The following is a 20,554-nucleotide window of genomic DNA, read 5'->3' on the forward strand; positions in this document are numbered from 1 at the left end:
TGATTAGTTGATTTATGTACAATATGAATAATCCGAATCTGTAAGTAACTAGTAGCTAAAGACATCAAATAAATGTCAGGGGGTAAAAAGTACTATATTTGTCCTCCAAAACGTAGTAGACTGAAGAATAAAGTAGCATAAAGTGGAAATACTCAAGTAACGGTACCTCAAAGTTGTGCTTAAGTACAGTTCTTTGAGTAAATGTACTTAAGTGACATCCATCACTGGATGTAAGCAGTCGTGTTTCATGGTCACAGGGTGGCAGTGCTGCTGCAGAGGCGTGAAGCTGTGTGGGCACCATCATCCTGTTCCGACTCGCTTGTGTGTGAGGTGATGGCCAACTGCCTGGTAGGAAACAAGTGTGTCAACCTTTGCATCAAGACTTGCAGAAGTTGAGCCACATCTGTGCTGAAGCAGACAGCTGAGTTCACCTTGGCTTTATTGTATTTGCATGGTTTACTGTTACCTTTTACATTTTATTCAATTCCTTCAAAGGGGCACTCCACCAATTTTACATATCAAAGATAAATGTAGTGGACTATAAAGTACAATATTTCCCTCTGAAATGAGGCGGTATAAAAGTAGAAAGTGTCATGTATTTCCATTTCCACTCAGTTTTTACTGTCCACCTGCTCTACAGAAGAGATAAAATGTGTGATGACTGTGCAGCCTGTGCGTTTACTACCACACTGATGAGAGCTGATAATAAAGCTCTTCCTTTTCTGTTGTGCACATAGTCTTTTCTGTGCTGGACTGCATCTATTGAGTCCTCGTGCTGCACCATGCAATCCCATTCACATCTATTGATTATGTCCAGTGAACTGCAAAATATAAAATTTCTAGAAGTGTGGTTTGCAAGAGAAAAAGAAAAGCACCATGTGACTGGTTTGTGGCTTGGAACACACTTTGCATGCAGTTTGTATCAGATAGCAGCTTGTAGAATATTTCCTCCTAGTCACAGTGTTGCGAAACAGTTGTTGAAAGGCTTCGGCATATATGTCTTAACATCCTGCCAAAACGGCAAAGGATGTTAGCAAAGTAGAGAGTTTGTTAGTAGGTGACTCGGACCAACTCATGCATGGTTCAACACTCACTTGGTGAATAGTGGAGGAAGAAAAAGGCTTCAAAGTGTGTCCATTCAGAGCAGGACAGGTACAGTGTGGCACCGCTGCAGCAGCAGCAGCTCCTCTTCCTGTTTGTGTTTGTGTGACAAGACTCTTACTTTGTCCACTGCAGATATGGACCCGTGTCCACAGGAGGACTCCAGGCCTCAGAGCGCCCTGGTGATTTCAACAACTGGTGAGACGTCTTTCTTCCATCACACTGATGACTGCCTTATTTTATGTTTTACTGTTACGACCATCGTTGACCCTCTCCTTCTTCCTGTCTTGTAGTTGTGGTGAACATCATCTGGTGGATGGTTATGATCGCAGCCATTGGTGTGGGTGGGTTTTCTTCAGTTTGATCACTGGCATATTTTGTGTAAGCAGTATGTTTTGGAGTCTTTAGTGGTGACATTTTTCCAATTCTGGACGCCTGCATCACAGGGGTGACACATCTGGGCCGTTGTCCATTGCAACCCAACATACCCATCTACCTGATAGTGCTGGGAGCGTCCAGCATCCTCTCTCTGTCTCTGACCTACACCAGGAGCATCTGGGAGGGAGGATGTATCTCCAGCCTAAGCTTGGCCTGCACGACCGTTCTGCACGTCTTCACTTTGGGCTGGTTCATTGCAGGTGGGAGAAAAACAAACATACTATAAAAGCTTGACACTGAAAACCTGTGTGGGTGCAGTTTGATCAGATTGGACGGTGACCAAACAATCCACCAACTGTCATCAGATTCTGATTCAAATCTTGCTGAATCCTGATTGGTGCACAGAAGTGTGTGTCACCGTGGTTTTTTTTTTCAGTGTGTAGTTTTAACTCGAAGTTGAACTGAAATCTTCCCCTGTAGGCACGACCTGGGTTTATCCTGTATATCCTCCCAACTACACGCCCGGAATAGCTCGTTACTGCCACCGGACGGCCTACCAGTTTGCCTTCATCGTCACCACCCTGCTGTGGGTCACTGTGACTCTGATGTTCGTCTGCGGTTGTTGCTTCAGTCTACTGACCTGCTGTAAGACTGTAACTGCAAGACGCAGACTGATACCCAGCCGCAGTAGTTTCTATGGTGCGATAAGTGAAGAACCCACTGCTGGTGATGTGTGATTTCATTTTTTGTTTTCTGTTGTCCAAATGTTCAAATTTTGACTGATTCTGCTCCTGTTACTGAGGTTTATTTTCATTATTTTCTGTAGTTTCTATAGTTGCACACTAGGTAAGGTTGGCAAAGTATCAATACTTCAATACTTGTTTGATACCACATTTTTAAAACGATACGATCTCTGTTTGATTATACATTCAGTAGTATTATTACCAAAACTATTTTTAAAAAAATCAGATTGTGATCAGATTTTCAACTGAACCAGTGAAACTACAGAGAAGAAAGTGTCCATTACTGTTCATATTGTTTTTTTATGCTACCATAGTACCAAAGTTTAAGATTCTGGTATTGTGACAACAATGTAAGTTGTAGGCAGCTACAGGTAAAAGTATTCAAACAGCAGCTTCACACAAGCTCTCGGCAAGATTTGTCTTTTCTGCAATCTTCCTGTAAATGTTTGAAGAATGATTCCTTACTTCACTGGAGACTTAAGTAACGTTTTTTGCAACATTTTGTTATGTTGGTTTTGTATTACAACACGCAAGACGCTGCAGCGAGGCAGCTCTGCCCGGCGTAATTCAACATGAATCCTCCACAGGTCAGTTCAGTCAAATCAAAGACATGCTGAAACATCACATCAAGCACTGCTTCTGTCACTGAGCTGAACCTGCTGACATCAACCAGTTCATGTCTGAGCCGAGAGAAGATAAATTGTTAGATGATCAAGTGGCAGCTAATATTGATTCAGTATTGAGATGGAGAATAAACTGTTATTGGTATTGTGTTTATATATTCTACTCTGCTCTGTGTGTGTGTGTGTGTGTGTGTGTGTGTGTGTGTGTGTGTGTGTGTGTAGCATGTATTCCTTGTGGGGACATAAATATGTTTACACAGTCACATTGTGTGTCCCTATGACAAAATGCAAGTCCTCAAAATGTAAATCTTTAAATTTTAAAATGAAGACTGGGGTTAATGTTAGGATAGGTTTAGGGTTAGGCAAGTAATGGTTTTGGTTATGGTTAGGGAAGCTCTCCAGGGAACGAATGTAAGTCTATGTAATGTCCCCAAATACAAATAAATTATATATACATGACTCTCTGTATGTATATATTCAAGTTTATTCTATAACAGTATGTATATATAACAGTGTGTGTGTGTGTGTGTGTGTGTGTGTGTGTGTGTGTGTGTGTGTGTGTTCATCCTATGGTATACTGTATGTTGCGTTTGTATCCTTAATATTTTTATGGAATGAAAAGGTGAAAATTAAGAAGAAAACAAAAAAGAAAAAGAGAGTATTTACATAATATTGAAATCCAGATTCAATTCAAAACGAGACGAGGTTAGTCGTGTGACAAAGCAGTATACGGATTTTGAGATTTTCTTTTAATTCGGGCTTTTTTCGGGACTACTATTAGACCTGCTGGGGTCCTTTTACGTCACACAACTTGACAAACGCCTGTTAGCCGTTAGCTAACATGCTTACTGTAGTTGGCTGACTGTGATAGAATAATAAATAGATGGTGGAGGTCCGTAAGCCAAGGCTGCAGTGAATTTCTTTAATTATCTAGAATAAAATAGTGGACGGTGGTGTTTTGCGGAGTTGAATGAACATGTGGAGCTGCGGCCGCCGTGTCCTTCAGGACCTGCTCAGCCAGCCTGCTGTCAGGAGCTTCTTCGTGACTCCTGCTCAGGTTAGTATCTCTGCATTTACCAACACAAATATGAAAGTATGTCAGTGTCAATGAAACAGCCGAGGAGTGTCAACGCACATATATAAGTGTGTGTGTGTGTGTGTGTGTGTGTGTGTGAATTCACATTCACAAGTGAAGCTTCTTGAAGGCTACAGTTCACCTCTATAACAACATTTGATGTGACGGCAGACGTAAAAATTCATGCTTGGTGTTTCCACAGAACACAGTTGTGGTGGAGCGCTGGTGGCAGGTGCCCTTATCTAAAGTAGGCAGGCCGCCCAGGCTTCACCCTCGGAGACACAGAATCTACAAGCTGGTTGAAGACACCCAACAGCTTCCCAAGGAGAAGATGGAACTCATCCTGACTCAGACAGTGCCCAGTGAGCATCGACAAGACTCTCAAGAGATCACATGCACCTCACACTATGGCAATGTCGCAGGAAGTATAAGATGTATTCAAGTCTTTGCATTGTGTTTGTTCTGGCAGAGCTCGGCGGGCGAGGAGACACCGTGTTTGTGAAAAAGTCTGTCGGCAGAAACAAGCTGCTGCCCCAAGGCCTCGCAGTGTATCCATCACCGGAGCACAAACAGATGTTTGCTGAGGAGTTACGAGTGTGTATTGCATTTCAATACTGTTATTTATTTCCCCCCATGTATCAGATAGTGATATATACCTATTGATCATTGTCACTTTGTTCACCAACAGCTTTTGCATGAGGGGAAGCCGGACGAAAGAGTCCAGACCCGCACTGGACAGATGGTGAGTTTTCATCAACTGAAGATGTTTAAAAGTATTTATTTCCAAATTTTTCTTCTCAACTTGCTCTAAGTCCTGTACTTGAGCCACAATGATTAAGAGATGAACAGTAGATGAACAGCCATCAGTGTTTTAACAAAGGTTTTCTGTGTTTTCCAGACCATGGAGTTCCTTAAACGCTCCAAGTTGAGGATAAACCAAATGCCACTGGATGGATTCCAGGTCACTAAAGAGGTCATCTGTAGACAGTTTCAGAAGAGGGTATGTCTGAGTTCATCTTTTCTGCTCCCCTGCATGACGTTATCTGCTCAAAACCCTGAGAAACATCCTGTTTGATAGCAAGTTAAGCCTCTGCTGAATGCAAAAGTAAAAAGTTATTGACTTTAATAAAATGTTTTCTCAACAGGGAGTCGTTGTACCGCCTCATGCACTGAGTTTTCCATTTGAGTCAGTCAAGGACGTGGGTGACTACTGGTGTGAAGTCACGGTAAGAAATGTTTTTTGTTTGTAGTAATTGATTCCAAACTAGACAAGTGTTACATATGTGTACTGCATGTTGCACAAAATGTTTTTATTCTTGAAATCCAGTAGCCACATGTAAGAAATAGCAAACATGTTCAGTAGAGAATTACTTTGAGTCTTTTGCTCATCTGTCTCTGCTAAGAGCACTTCTTCATGTCAGTCCCCTGTACCCAAAAATAATTAAAGAACTCACTAACCAGAAGTTAAGGCTGTTTATTCTACCAGAGACCTTCTTATTCTTCATATTTTTATCTCCCAGATTAATGGAATTGACACAGTTCGCGTCCCCGTGTCCGTGGTGCCATACGAGGACCTGTCTGCAAGCAATCAGAGGCAGTTGAAAAAACAAATGCAGAAACAGCGAGCCGCAAATATTTCAGAGCCTGCTGATGTGGAGTCAGGACACAACAGCACCACCAAGTGACAGCTCCAAAAAGGACTAAAGGACTCAAAATCATGACCGCAGAACTGAAATGTTTACCTGTAATACACATTATACATGCATAGAAACTGTTGTCTGCTTGATTATTAAAATGTTCATTTCAATTCAGCTCAAGGGTGCATCCTTCCATTTTAGTTGGATAAACTGACCTTTAGTAACCAAACCAGCATCACTGTGGTGTCATAACCAAAAACTACTCAGTTGCATTTAAAGGTACGGAGCCAGAAAGGAAAAGATTTATTCACAAATTTTAACAGAAAAACACATGTAAGAAAAGTAGAGGGTAAGCAACAATGCCGTTAGATGTGCTCGTCACTGAATGTGGAGCATCAGTGCCTGACACAGGCTTTTACCTCAGAAAGAAACATGCTTGTTTTTGTCCCAGGAGACAGATTTCTAATTAACAAAGGAGTGATGTGAACGTCAGATTAATCTTAAAGAAACGTTATCCTTTGCACTGTCCTAGAGATGTCAAAGATAAGGTACAAGAAGAAAAGCAAGCTGGAACTCTCACAAGAAACATTGAATCTGTTGAAGCTCTATAACTCATCTTCCTGTCACTAAGATATGTGTGAGGATATGTATTCTGACTGTCAGCTGCTTGCTTTGGGCTGGCTGAAGCAATATCTCTGGACTGCTGGTACGTTTCTGCCAAAAATCTGATTAGGTTTTGACGCAGAGGGGGTTGTGCATGTGAAGGTGGACGACTACAGAGCCGCCACCACACCCAGCTATAGGTTACATATGAAGCACGCTGCAAAATCCCATGTGTGATGAAATGTTGTCCATGTGGAAGCAACGTGGCTCATGAGTCCACGTAATGCTCCATTTCCTGCTTGGAAAACTAAAAAACATACTGGAGGGTAGACCTCCTGTTGCTTTGTTACAGGAGGCGAGAGAGGGTGAACAGATGCCGGTGCCTCGATGTAAAGTCATTTAAAAGGCCGTTTTGCAGGGAAAGACTGACGCAAGGTCGATCTTTACAGCCATTTAAAAGCATAAAGCTGCAATATTCTCCAAAGCTGCAGAGACTGGCCGTATTTTGTTTCACTGCATTCAACAGTTCATCGCAGTTTCCTTTGACAGAAGTCTTCAGTGTATTTTAAACATTCTGGCACGCTGGCAGGGAACAAGCCACACACGCAGATATTCCTGATTCTTTTTGACGACAGGATTTTAACACTGGAGCAGCAGAAATAGTTACAACTTCCTCTAAACCACCTTAAATAAAACATCAACTTGACATGAAAGCATTCGCTCTTTAGGGTATCTTCAAGACCTTAATGTGTTTCCTCACTGCCAATCACATCAACTCATGATAATAAAAAGACTCACCATTAGGATTTAAGAGAAAACTGAATCGGTAAGACGCATGCTGGATGCAGCCAGGTTACACTGAGGTACAGTTCCTGTTTCCTGTGAAAAATCTCATGGTTCTCTGGCCTGCTGGCAGCGGAAGAACCAGCTGAAACTGAAATGCATGTTTGGTTCTCTGGCAATTTATGAATTTTAATATCAGAACATAAAAAAGACCCAGAAAATAAGGGATAAAATAAGAGCAACACAGGCAAGGAAAACATTTACACCCTTAATTTAATGAGTTATTATGAGCTACCACACTCATGTATCCCAGCATCTTTATTTTTTATCACAAAGTTGTCAATTCCCCGTATAAATGTGTCGCTTGTCACAGCTTTCAAATGACTCCAGTTCATTTCTCACCATCAACGGCGACATTTTACTGACATTTGTATGACTGCCAGAGAACCAAACCTGCTCTGCAGCGTCGTCCGTCGATCACAAAAAACAAACAAACAACAAAAAAAAAGGAGTCATACATCAGTGTGTGATGCATGAACAGGAAGCAGACACATCCAAAAGGAAAACATGTATAATGGCCACTTCAGGGTCACATGACATCATCTCTCCCACTGACTGGCTGCAGGTGCCTTAAGAACACTATAACACTCATGTAGCTATAGCGCCTATATTTACTGTGACTGGATTTTTGGTACAGTGACACCTTATAAAACAGCTGACCAAAAGAACTACTGAATATGAACAGTGCAACACAAACACAGGAAGAAGGGCAGGAGGGAAAAATCTGTTTTAAGGTATGTATAGTTTCTTCCCAAACACAAGTTTTGTCTTTGCGTAGGAAAATCTGGAGAGCTCTACTCTACTTTCTGATGCAGGGTATCCACATGCCCTCAAGAGTCCACAGTATGACATTTAGAAACCATATTTGGCCTGGGTCTGCCGGCGGGTTAGCTTGTTTTCTGCCCAGCTGTTCTTCAGCTCCAACTCGCGTTCCTTTGCCTGTGGACGAGGAAAGTCACGTCAGCTTCAGCAAGACTAAGTCTCACACAGGTAATACCTTTCCAAACATTAAATTTCAAGGAAGTCGTGTTGCTGCATCAAATAGCATATATTTACAAAAATAAAGAAGTTTATGAGGTAAAACTTAAACTATTTTGTCTTTGTGATGTTTTCACTTGAGTATATGTCAAAAAGGATTAGCGAGTTGTCACAATCTGATTTAATTCTGTTTTACGCAGCGTCCCAGCTTTGGTGGAATCTGGTCGTACTTCTTCAGCTTGTTTGAATGCCTTGTGTGGGCTTGTCATTAACTTTTCTTGCAGTTTACTGTACAAACCACAGGTATAAGGCTTGAGGTTTGCGCTGTACAAACAAGCATGGCGGCAAAAGACGACCTGGAGTTGAACGTGTCCAGACATGTCGCAGTGGGAGTGCAGACTCTTGGTATGCCTCCATCCTGCTCTCTGTTGCCTTCAAACCCTACTGAGTGATAAGCTTTGAATTTAGTTATATTAGTCTTGCACAGTATTTTCTGTTTGTGTTTCAACATCAATGATTTTGACTGAAATCTGAATCCCGCCCCGGTAAATCCTGCACTGCTTTGGTGTCAAAAGCACTATGAAGGAGTGTTTGAAGGACTGCACTGACTTTAAGGGAGATGGCCCCTGTTCATCCACAGAATTAGCAGAAGAAAACACAAACAGGGTGACTTTGTACCAACACATTAATGTCTGCACGGGACAGAAAGATGTGAAACCATGGTGTCGTCCTGTAAAGGCCCTGCTATACGTACATCTGCACAGATATCTCCCAAGGTCACTCAGATACACGAGCAGAGGCCAAATTTTAGTATAAGCAGTATAATTACAATTTGTGCTTTGGAGTCACTCACCTGATGAATGAGATATGTTATCTGATGCTTGCGTCGCTGTTGTCCTGTGGGTCCTTCTCCTTTTTTCTGTGGAAATGGAAAAATATGCATTACATTGAGTGAAATGTGATGCAATGCCAAACTCACATGTCAGGATGTGCTCTGACTTTTTATGCTTTTTAACTTACAGGAAATCATTTTGATAACAGCCCTTTAAGTATCAAGCCCATCTTTTTTGCAGTAGAAACATCAGGAGTCAAATTACAGAAGCCATTTCCTTTCCTGTGTCTGTTCATGTTAGAGAGGAAAGGCAGCCTGTTTAATCAGGCCAAGAAATATTCTATTTACGTGCTATGACCGGAGGGCTTTAGGCATTCTCAGTCTCAACTGAGTGTCAATCAATAGTGAACAAAAAGCACAAAACATCCTTCTGCTTTTCAGAAGCTGAGCAAAATCCTGAACATATACCTTACCACAACCTTCCACCCAACCCTGTCAATTTCTCCAGAGCCAGACCAAACAGGGATGTCGTCAGCTCACCTTGCTGAAGGACTGACGGGTCTGCTTCTCTTCTGTCATGCTCTTGGTCATCCACTGCTGGTTGCCACTCAGCTGGTCGTCCCCTTTGATCTCCAGAAACTTCACCTCCTCTTTGCCCCTGTTCCGTTTCCCCTGCAGCCGCATGAACTGAAGAACAGGAAGAAAAAGCTCAAACAACGTTTTCAACCCAGCTTTAAGGTCATAGACTCATATGTTTTGAATTAGTAGCTAATGTTGAATGTAAATTGTGAGATCATGAGCCTGATACAACTGCAAACATGTCTGGAATGAACCTTTTTATTTAGTATGGAATTACAGAGCAAAACAATACAGATAGAAGAAGCTGCACTCTGCTTACCGCTTCATCATCAAACATGGCAGAATGGCCGGGCTCTTCAGCCTCTTCCAGTCCGGGGTTAGGATCCTGGTAGTATGGCTCATTATAGTATCCCTGTCCAAGGAGAAAATATTTGGGATGTCACCAAAATTCATATTCAGTTTTCACCTCGTTTATCTCTTGTCGATTGTTTTTGATTTGTGCAGGCAGACCTCTGGTTTCCCCTAAATTACCATAGTTCACACAGTTAGCTTACTTGGGATGTTAATAAGATAATCCAGCATTTACATGTGGACTGCATTTTGAAATGGATTGGCTTCAACTTATTCTTTAAGATACCAGTTCATGTAATCATGGAGGTAAATTTAAACATAGTGTAATCTGAATCTAAAGCCATCTAGATCTAAAGTCACTGCGTGAGTCATGATTACCGGTGGGAAAGCTTCTGGGCCTGTCACAGGCTGTTGATACTGAGGATATTGACCTCCCCAAGCACCAGCTCCTTCATGGCTCCCTCCAAAGTCGAGAGGGGCATCTGACTGACCCGGCTCATCTGCAGGTGAAAAAGGAAGAAGCTCTGCGGGTCTGTCTCCTGGTTCGGGGTCGAAGCTTGGGATGACTGAGGGGAGAGGCTGGGAGCTCTCGCCCAGAGAAAAGTAGTTCTGAGGGGTTATGTCCTCCTCGTTATCCTGGTCGTCTGTGGCTATTTGTCTGGCCAGCTGCAGGGCGGCTGACTTTGCTGCAGCCTTGATAGCAGAAGGGGATGCACTGGAGCCAAGCAGACCCTGAGCGGGCGTCCCAGGCTTGGGTCCTTTGGGTTCTTGCCGCTTGGTGAGTGCATGAGGAATCAGGGGTCTGTCGATCTCCTTCACTGTCAGGTTTTTGGGTTGTGGTAGAAGGGAGGACAGGCCTGAACCTGCACCCTGGAAGAGGCAAGCGATATGGATGGAAAGGGGCAGTGTGAGTTCAGGGAAAGCTTTCATGGGTTCTGGATGCTAGTTCAACATCAAGTGTTGTTTGTCACAAATACTCTTCATATCACGTGCACACAATTGCACAGTGTGATTAGGAAAAGGTCACACATGACAGAAGAGTTACTCCTGTATTATGGGGGAGATGAAGTCACATTCGGTCATCTATAGGGTCTCCACACTGAGCAAGTCCTGTTCTAATGGTAATTCATCTCAAAACAGGTTTGAGTGCTTTGAATAAAATGACCTATGGTGAGAACAATTCAGGTTACTGTGAATGCAGTCGCACACTGTGAGATTCTCACCTGAGGTTGTGGTTTCTTCTTTGCTGGTTCGTCATCATCAGAGTCTGACTATGAACAAGAAGTGGATAATTATGAATTATAACCTGATTATACACCACAGAAGCAACAAAATGTGCAAGCAAACGGTTGATCTAACTCACATCCCGTCTCTCGACCAGTGGCACAGTGATCTTGACAGGCTCTGTTCGCTTCTTCGGCTTAGGCAGACTAGAAAATAAGCCTCCTTTAGATGCCTGAGGATCTAGGTCATCGTTTGACGTGCTGTCGCCCGCTGAAAAGTTCGCTTTTGTCTCCTTGCTTGGTCCATAGTTCCCTCCTGCCGATCCTGACTTTTTAGGAGCGGGAAGGACTGAGAAAAGCCCCCCTGCGCTGACTCTGCTCTCCGTTGCGGAAGAGGTTGAGGTTTCTTCTGAGTCACTCTCATCACTGCTGCCATAGGCTACTAAAGACATGTTTGCTGATGTTATTAAATATTATTAATCTGCAGTAACTCGTGGACATGGATAACCACTTCTCCTTGGTTAGGTCTCAAGAAGCCGTACTCACGCTTTCCGACGATCTTACTTCAGTTAAAGGTAGGATAATCTTGGATCACTATAGCCACACAGATAATAAAATAATTCCCTGTGGAGTTGTATCGTGAAAAACAAAGCAGGTTAAAAGAGGGCCTCGCAGGGAGCTCATCAATTGAAGGACTGTCCCAACTTCACCCGCTGGCTAATGTTAGCTAGGCCGCCGCAGCAAACGATATTAGCTTATTGACCCTTCCTCGTTTAGTCGAATTAAACTCGTCTCAGTCCTGTTACTGCACACAACACAACGTCGGTTGATGAAGCAGCTGTGTTTCACGACTCAACAGCGGAGCTTTTTTTTCAGTCCCTAGACTCCATCAAAACATTCGCCTCCATCATTCATGACTGAAGATACGACAACTGCGCAGCTTTCTGCGCAGCTCTTTCTTCTTCGCTTATTTGTTATCGGGTGGTGAACAACTTCAGGGCATTCGCGCCCCTAACGGACCGAGTGCGTATCGTCATCCATGTACAGTGTCTGGAAAAAAAAAAAAAAAGAAAATCTAATTCAGAGAGACTTTGGTGTTTAGAGCCGTTGTCACACTGAATTCGTGGGGTTTAGCAATACGAGTTTACATTCTATAATTACAAGCTTAGACATTTTGTCTAGGCACCATAGGCCAAAAAAAGCCCCTGGTTCACTGTGTCCACTGGTAAGGGGCCAATAATTCATTTTTGCTTAGCGGCCCCCTAGTGGATTAGGACATCCATGGCTAGTTCATCAGTTCCAATTAAAGAAAAATCATACTGCTACATGAACAACTAATACTTTATAAAAGGCATGCTTGCAACTTTGTTTGAGGAAGGCCTTTACCTGTTTCAAAATAACAAGGCGCCCATGTGCAAATCAAGGTCCATAAAGAAATGGACAGAGTACTGATTTCAAACACCCCTCAAACATATTCTCAGACCACCTCACAAACCCCTGCAGCCAGGTCCCACCAAATCTTGTCCCAAAGTCTGTTAGAGGCTGCAAAAGCAGAATATTAATGGTCATGCTTTTGGATCAAGGTGTCCAACAATCACATGGGTCTAATGTTTGGGTTTCCACATTTTTTTCAACCGATTGGAATTAATAAAAATTGGGATTTAAGCTGTTTTTGACAGATAGATGTGTGGCAATGACAACCTTACCTGATAATGGAGTGATGTGTGTGGGAGTGACTGTCAGATAATAAGACTGCTGAAAGAATTTGTGTTTTATACATATTTTCGGTTAGTCTGGGTCTTTACTCTAATGGTTTGCTTGATTAACAAACATAAATGACCAAGTGGGCAAAGTGGACAACTCAAAGCTGCAAGCTTATCCTAACTGTATTGAAATGTTGTTTGGAAATATGCACCACTGAAACACAATATTAGCTGACGTGATATGGGCCTTAAGGTGGGCTCCTCTGAGAGGCCATGATATCTTGAAGAGGGTCCTTGTGTGAAATTGTATTTCAATACTTTTATTATTTCAGTTCTGTGCTTGCATGCTACATATTGATAAATTGGCAGTATTCAAGCATTGAAAAACTGAACATAATGCACAGAGAGGATGAAACAGGCTGTTATGGGCCCAGTGGCTCTCCTTCACAATGGGCCTCCTAGCAGGTTAATCCAGCCATGTGGCTGACTAAAGGTAAATTCCTTAAAATGTGTTTTGATATCCTGACTTTCTATTTCAGTCAAATAATTGCCCTGTTTCCACGTAAATAATATTTATTGCTTGCTTTTCTCACATTAGTGTTGTTGGGGTTTACATGTGAGGTCTACCTGCAGTATGAGGCTTTGGTCAACAGGGGCGCCACTGTGCAGCTTCAGGTACCTTACTGGGGGCGCGTCTGCAAAGTGGGAAGCGGGTTTCAATTTCAAACCCAAACAGTCCGGGGGACGAACCAGTGGCTTGTGGGATAACGTCAAAACGAACTAGTTTCAGCGTTTTAGCAATCGTAACGTTATTCACACATAACCTAGGACGGCGTCGTTATCATCGGCCGCGGTTACAGTCCACAGAATCCGCGAAAAAAAAGTCGCCCGCCGCGTCTTCGCTACAGTTTTCCGCGCCTGGTTAATTTGGATGACAAACCGACGCTTGGCTTGTTTGCTGCAGGTGTTGACCAATCCGGATACCGCATCACATTAAAACTACTCCGGTGTTGTAATTACACATATATCTCACATAGCAAGCCATTTCTGCAAGAAACATGCCGAGGTCCAACAGGCAAAGAGAATACAAACCTGGAGATCTTGTATTTGCTAAAATGAAGGGGTATCCACACTGGCCTGCGAGGGTAAGCACCCGACGTTAAATCTCTTGTTCCCAGCCTTGGGTTAGACATTCATTTCAGTCCGTTTGGCTGCCTGCTCCTATCACTTGTTTACCTGCGAGGCCTAACGGTAGTTAGCGTTAGCTACCATGAGTTAGCTTAGCTCGGTCGCGTTAGCTAACGTTGCCCAGCCCAGCATCCACACACAGCTAGCCAACTGTATACAGTAAATTTCTTTCGGGTGATTCATCGTGCAGACAGACACCCCAGTGCCCTGCTCGGCTAGCTAAATGTGAATGTTGTTACTAGCTGCTCTTTGCCACCAACGCTGCTTGTCATGTGCCGCTTTCTTGTCCCAGGGGCCCGTTAGGCTAATGTTAACTCAAATCTTTTCGTGACCGTTAAAAATAGCAGTTGGGTAACAACGTCGGCTTCAAATTGACGGTCATGTCATACACGACGTTAACGTTTGTCTAGTAGCAAACGTTAGCTCAACGCTAATGTCGGACTGTCTGAGGACAGACACGAAGCCACGTTGTAACTTAGCTAAGTTACGTGCTGAATAACTTTTAAGTTTTTTTCCCCCTCTTATTAACTGTTGCATTACAGACTACACATGGCTGCTGGTGTAGCCATATGCTTTGGTGCTTTGTAAACATGACTCTCCGCCCACACTTGTTGCAATAAGTAACGCTAGCTAACGGCGTTTCTCCTCGTAAGGTTTAATTACTTCCATTACGTTAGAATTCGGTCCAGGCTAATAAAAACAGTATTATAAGACCATAACGTAATGTCTACCCGTTCCACATTGCCGTCAGTGTTTCCTAATCATCCAGCATGAGAGAAATTGTGAACTTTCAAGTCTAACTAGATTAATGCTACGTTTCCCTCTAAAACGCAGCCTCACAGTTATGCATATACAAAATAGGAAGAAAAGAAATGGATGTAAAAATAACCCAAAATGTTTGGCTCTTCATGCTGCACTAGAGCCAAAAAGCTAAAATGGAAAAATGTGGAAACAAAATAACACGTAACCTCCAACCACAACTGGCCTGTGCAGTTGAAAAGGAGACAGAAAAGGAGTTTGTTTCTGCTTTTGATTTAGCAGCCAGTCTTACAGATGATTGGTAAAACACATTGCTACCGCCCATACAACAGCTCTGGCGGTATTAACAGTGCCTTTAAGTAAGGAAAAACAATGAATCTGACAAAATAGGTAGAGTCAGAATTGATCTGTGCCCCTTCCCTCCTTTTTCTCAGTCTTATCAGCCATGCCCATGTCAGCAGGCTGCAGGCCCTGCCCCACCTACCCCCTGACACAGTGGCCCTATCTGGGAATGCCAAAAGGCCTGTCTGGCAGAGGCAAAGGAACGCCATACTCGGCCATCATAATGGCTCTTTCCTGTGCCGCCGTGCCCTGCTGTGCTCTCTTATTATACACGACTAAATGTTGGCCAAGCTAACACGAGAAATGAAGCAAAAAGTGGAGTGACCCCTGTTCTCAGTGGGCTCATTAGGAGTTCAGATTGAAGTGAATTTTACAGTAGCTGGCAGTGCCTCATCACGCTGAGCAATACGTTTAAAATACCTCTCAATTAGCAGTGAAGAGTGCTGCATTGTGTTGCATGACTGCCCAGTCCTATAAGCTTAATTTAGCGTTAAGACCCCGACTGTTGGGACATTTATTTCATGAGGCGACTGACAGAAAACGGTCATAAATTTCAATAATTAATTGCTCAAATATTTTCTGATTCAAGCCTGCAAACATGAGGATTGGCTGCTGTCCTCTAATTTATCAGTGTGAATGAAATATTTTTGTTTTTTGACTGTTACCTTGAGATGTTATTTGTCCATTTTTAAGTATTAAATATAGACCAAATAAGTAATTGATTGATTCAAAAGATCAACAGATGAATCAATGAATATACATCAAATAATCAAAATATATTTGGGAGAACATTCAGATTAAACTTTAATCTCTACCAATACGTGTTCCTGTTCTGATCTTTTTAAGCTCGTAACATCAATCAGAATAGAAGTGACCTCAGTTAATTTGATCTTGTGTACCTGCGTTTGTGTGTTTCACTGTTAGGATATTAAAACAATGTTGGAGCTCCATGGATTTTCAGATTCATCAGCATCCTTTCTTAACAGACTGTCCTCTTAATTTACAGATTGACGAGTTACCCGAAGGAGCCGTCAAGTCCCCCTCAAACAAGTACCAGGTGTTCTTTTTTGGAACGCATGAGACGTGAGTAACATGTGTTCACGTTGTCAATCTTTTTACATAATAATGGAAGAAGTTTGGAGCAGTTGAAGCAAGTAAAGTGAACTCATTTCTGCTAATTTGTTACTGATTTGAGCTGTGCATTTGTACAAGGAAAGTGATTTTATTGCTATTAAGTTCCATGTAAAGGTCTTGAACAAGATGTTTTAACAGCTACTGGGCAGATTGTCAGAAATTTTTGTTTTCATTCATCATGATTAAAACAATTCTGGTGGCCTTGTGACCTTTTCCTGAACATTTTTTATAACACTGTCCCTCGATCCACACTTTTGTTTTGGAATTTGAAGTTTACATTTCCAGAGTACCATTAAATTTGTAGTCAGTGCTCATTGTTCCCTGATGATCACAGTGATTGATGCTTGATGAACAGTGAGTTGTCAGAATTGTCATTGATCGATCTGTGCTGATCAAGTTATAATTGACTAATTATTACATCACTAGAATGTGTCGCGTTTTATCTACTGCTGCCTGTGTGGGGTAACACCGTCTCAGCCAGTAACAATTTAAATAGGTGTGATTCAGTCAATGGATGCCCAGCTTAAAAAAGTCATTGAAATGTGTGAATATCTCTTGATGACCACCACAGGGCGTTCCTGGCAGCCAAGGATTTGTTCCCGTACGATGAACATAAGGAAAAGTTTGGAAAAGCAAAGAAGCGGAAAGGCTTCGCTGAGGGACTCTGGGAGATCGAGAACAACCCCACTGTCACGCACGAAGGCTACGAGGTGTGTGTCTCTCTCGGATAGTGTTTTATTGTCCTGCGAGAAATCCATTCTATTTCTGTGCTCTGTGCAAGTTAAGAACAGATTTTGGACAAATCCCGGGGGAGGTATATGACAAAGAGTACATTAAGATATAAGAGATAGCTGTAATGAAGTGAAGCCAGAAGTGGCAGCTACAGAAAACCTCTTGTTTTCAGTTCAGCTTCTGCTGCTGAACTGCTTTTCCACAGGCAACGCAGCTAATCACGTGGTATTTTAGACCAGTTATACATTGTGGGTATGTGTAGAAACTGGCTCGTTCAGCCACCAAGCCCAAAAAACTTGAATGCATTCTTTCTGCAAACGTCTGGATGAACCTGGTGAAGTTTGTTTCTACACTTTACCCTCTTTGAGTTTTCAACCTGATTTTTTAAACACATTTTCTTTTAATTGAATTGAAACCTGTTTTGCTAATCCAACATTTAACACTTTGTTTTCTTGTTTTCATTTGTGCCTACAGTCATCGAAGAAGGACAACGCGTCTGAAGGAGCGGGGGATACAGGTAGTTCGGAGAAAGCAGATGCCGAGGGCAGCAGTGATGAGGATGAAGGGGCCCTGGTCATCGACGAGAAGAACGAGCGGGGAGGAACTAAACGAAAAGCAGAGGAGTCCACAGAGGTGAGAGTTACTCGAGCCTGCCAAAAAAACAGACAGACAAACGAACAAAAAAGCTTCACAGTCAGTTCATAGTTGCGCAATCTCTCACACTTATCAAACCGACCTTTTGAAAGGCATCTCCCAAGCGGCCGAAGGATACAGAGGCGGAAGGTGACTCTAAAGTAGACGGCAACAAGTCGAATGCAGAGGCCAAGCTCAATGATGTGGCTGGACCCAAGGCAACTGCTCCCTCCTCACAGAGCGAGTCGAAAGCAGAGGCCCAGGAAAATGCTCCAGCAGGAGGCCAGCTAACAGCAGATAAGGTGAGATTACAAGGACTTGATGTGGGCTTAAAGGGCCATTCAGAAATACTCTGCAGTAATGGTACAGATAGATAGTTGAGGACTGTTGTGTGTTTATGTTGCATGCCAGAGAAATTGTCTGTGATCATTCTTCTAATTGCTCTCCACCGTTCTGCCTACAGCCTGTGACAGACAGCGCTTAACATCAACTCACAGACGAAAAAACCAAGAACCTTTGATGCTTTTCTCTGGAATTCAAGCGTCAACATGATTACCTGCAGGATGCCAGATTTCAGCTGTTTAATTAATAGGAGAATTTTAAAAACCTAAGTGTTTGTATTGAGAGACAAACCAATCCTCATTTGCCACTTTTGGGATATCATATATCCCAGAAACAAAAAGTTTGCTAATCTGATTTCAAACAATTGAAATGAGCACTTTGAGGCTCATTTATAAATGGGATTTTGGTGTGTATATATTTTTTATTTCTAAGTGCAATTACATAATTATAAAGACTGAATGCTAGGTGTCAAAAACATTTTTCAGTGTAGAGGGAGTCCACACTGAATATATAGTAAATAAAAGAACATTTAAACCACAAAAAAAGAAAAATACTCTCATCTGATGGTTTTAAACTTAGATATTGTACAGGAATAAGAACAAATTTTTCACCCATGCCCTCAGCTTTAGTTCATAAATACAATGTTTTACTTCAATTTGTTTCACCTAGCTTCTCCGCCTCATCCTAAAGCATCGGATGCATGATGAGTTGCACTTTCAGTTCCTGCCCCGTTAATCATTGTCTAGTTCACTGTACGACGTTTTTATGCAGCGCAGGTTTTGTTGCTTTGGTGTCGTGTACGCTTCATTGCAGGTGACCAAATTATGTGCTTAAATTTCTCCAGGTTGAGTGTGTGAAGCCCATTTGAGAAGAGCGATTCTAGGATGGAAACAAGTCACTTTGTGAACCCCTCTGTAACCTTCTTTTCATGATGATTGTGCACTATTGAAAGCAGAAAGACATTCCTGAATGTTGTTGTGTCGGAGCTCGGACTTGAAACTTTCCAAGTCGAGGTGGAGCCGTGGTGTGTTTGGGGGGAGGGCGTAGAAATGATCGTCACCACTTCTTTTCTGCAGACATGATCTGGCAGCCTCATTCAAATCCATCAGCTCAGCTCTCAATTTCATGATCGTATCATTTCTCGATAAGCTCACATTAACGCTGCCACTGCTTGATACTGGAGATGTAATTGTGAATTGCATTCAGTAATTGGCTGTACCAAATATGTTTATGACTCAGCTCTGAAATGTATCGCGGACATTGTCAATGCCAACATACGATCAATACAAAAGCGAAATGAGAAGAATCTGCAGAGTGAACCACCTGTGAGACTTCAGTTTCTGACTTTTTTCCTTTTTTTTTTTTCCTCCCCCCCCCCCCCCCCAACTCATTTAACTGGAATATGAGTCTGTTCTACTTCAGTGGTCTTATTATTTTGGCTGTGAAACAAAGTTGTGATGTTTTAAAGATGTGTTTAATTTCAACATTTGTTTAGACAACATGTTCAAAAATGTGGTGTTGTTATTTTCCACTATAGGTAATTTTCAAGGTTCGACTTTTCACACATGCTCGACCTGCTCGCCATGTTACTTGGGTGTCATTGTCATCGCTTCAGTGTTCTTTCCTGTGTTTGGCAACACGAGCCCACTGTTAATGATATGACAAACCTCCGAGAAATCTCAGCTTTTAAAAGTGAAAGTTTTGATGGCCGCTGTGTCGATACCCACCTGCACCACACCACTGATCTCAGACTAGAAAATGGTCAAAGCTGCCCACTCAAATCTGGAGTTGATTCCAAGGGTGTAGTTTGGCATTTAAGTGTAATTCTTGGCAAAGCTTTCTCTGTTACTTTCGGAAGCTGTCACTCATCTTAATCTGCTGCTTAGTTTACTGTTGTAGTTGCCAGTCCATTTAATAAACATGTCGATTACACAAAAAACTCGTTTTTGTCATGTTTATACTCAGTAAACCCTGATCACTTATCGTACATTATCCACTTCCTCAGTGTGAGAAGAACTTAAAACTGATCTTTGGCAGCTTGTCTGCCATTGAAATAATCCTCTGGAGTTATTCAGCACCTCCTTAACCAGCTGTGTTGTGCACAATCTCTTGCTCTCAAGTGAAGTTGGAAGCAGGAAAGTCTACTTTTGAAACCAACCAGACCTAATTAATCATTTCACATCTCATTTTTCACTGTTACAAATGTATGAAACTAATGATGGCACCTTTTTGTGTCTCTGTGTGTGTGTGTGTGTGTGTGTGTGTGTGTGTGTGTGTGTGTGTGTGTGTACATGTGTGCACTTGTCACATATAATTTGCTCCCAAGAGAGCCTTGCGGCACAGTTCGGAGCTTTAGGCTGCGATAGCTGAACTAGTTTTGGCGTTACGTAACATGTCCTGACAGCTTTGAATTTGTCATGGGGTTTGGTTGAGCGTGAGTTCTTTAAATATGTTGTTTGGATGGAGACAGAATGTTTTAAGTCCACGTTCGTTTGTCATTTTTGTAATATCCACGAGCTGCTGGACGACAGCTTTTTCAAAGCATCGATTTGTAAATGTTCCCTTGGGGCAGCTGGTACATCTGGTTCACGAGATTAATGACTGCTTACATGTAGGATTGCAGGTTTTCTCTTGTGGTGTATGGTTGCTATAAATAATCTCAGCCTTGTCACAGTAACTTCAGTATGGCTTGTGATAACCCACTGATTCTGCTTCTGTTGAGTTTCGTGAATAGTTTCACTCCACACTCAGCAAA

General features: G+C 42.3%; 4 protein-coding genes across 5 annotated transcripts; 3 read left to right on the forward strand and 1 right to left on the reverse strand.

Annotated features, from left to right (window-relative positions):
- The first annotated feature begins 1,037 nt into the window (after nt 1-1,037).
- Nucleotides 1,038-2,330, forward strand: LOC143335712 (transmembrane protein 272-like). 2 transcript variants are annotated; one of them, XM_076755292.1, is made up of 5 exons: nt 1,038-1,152; nt 1,237-1,299; nt 1,395-1,445; nt 1,548-1,739; nt 1,960-2,330. In XM_076755292.1, exons 2-5 carry the CDS (start codon nt 1,239-1,241, stop codon nt 2,214-2,216), a joined length of 561 nt encoding a protein of 186 aa, XP_076611407.1. In that variant the 5' UTR covers nt 1,038-1,152; nt 1,237-1,238; the 3' UTR covers nt 2,217-2,330. The 2 variants fall into 2 exon arrangements, with proteins under 2 accessions (XP_076611407.1, XP_076611408.1); XM_076755293.1 differs by lacking the exon at nt 1,038-1,152 and having other exon boundaries at nt 1,175-1,299.
- Nucleotides 2,331-3,625: 1,295 nt separating this feature from the next.
- Nucleotides 3,626-5,725, forward strand: mrpl9 (mitochondrial ribosomal protein L9). The gene is made up of 7 exons (XM_076754740.1): nt 3,626-3,902; nt 4,123-4,282; nt 4,390-4,514; nt 4,609-4,662; nt 4,819-4,920; nt 5,066-5,146; nt 5,441-5,725. Exons 1-7 carry the CDS (start codon nt 3,816-3,818, stop codon nt 5,603-5,605), a joined length of 774 nt encoding a protein of 257 aa, XP_076610855.1. The 5' UTR covers nt 3,626-3,815; the 3' UTR covers nt 5,606-5,725.
- Nucleotides 5,726-5,837: 112 nt separating this feature from the next.
- On the reverse strand, nt 5,838-11,912 carry prcc (proline rich mitotic checkpoint control factor). Its single transcript, XM_076754739.1, has 7 exons — nt 11,107-11,912; nt 10,967-11,014; nt 10,122-10,613; nt 9,712-9,804; nt 9,354-9,500; nt 8,835-8,900; nt 5,838-7,942 (listed from the first exon to the last, which is right to left on the reverse strand). The coding sequence occupies exons 1-7, from the start codon at nt 11,416-11,418 to the stop codon at nt 7,856-7,858; spliced, it is 1,245 nt and encodes a 414-aa protein (XP_076610854.1). The 5' UTR covers nt 11,419-11,912; the 3' UTR covers nt 5,838-7,855.
- A 1,424-nt stretch (nt 11,913-13,336) lies between these two features.
- Nucleotides 13,337-19,738, forward strand: LOC143335592 (hepatoma-derived growth factor-like). Its single transcript, XM_076755135.1, has 6 exons — nt 13,337-13,814; nt 15,965-16,041; nt 16,664-16,802; nt 17,299-17,457; nt 17,571-17,759; nt 17,921-19,738. Exons 1-6 carry the CDS (start codon nt 13,728-13,730, stop codon nt 17,939-17,941), a joined length of 672 nt encoding a protein of 223 aa, XP_076611250.1. The 5' UTR covers nt 13,337-13,727; the 3' UTR covers nt 17,942-19,738.
- The last annotated feature ends 816 nt before the right edge of the window (nt 19,739-20,554 follow it).

This window comes from Chaetodon auriga, chromosome 17 (assembly GCF_051107435.1).
Source record: "Chaetodon auriga isolate fChaAug3 chromosome 17, fChaAug3.hap1, whole genome shotgun sequence".
Lineage (NCBI taxonomy): Eukaryota > Metazoa > Chordata > Actinopteri > Chaetodontiformes > Chaetodontidae > Chaetodon > Chaetodon auriga.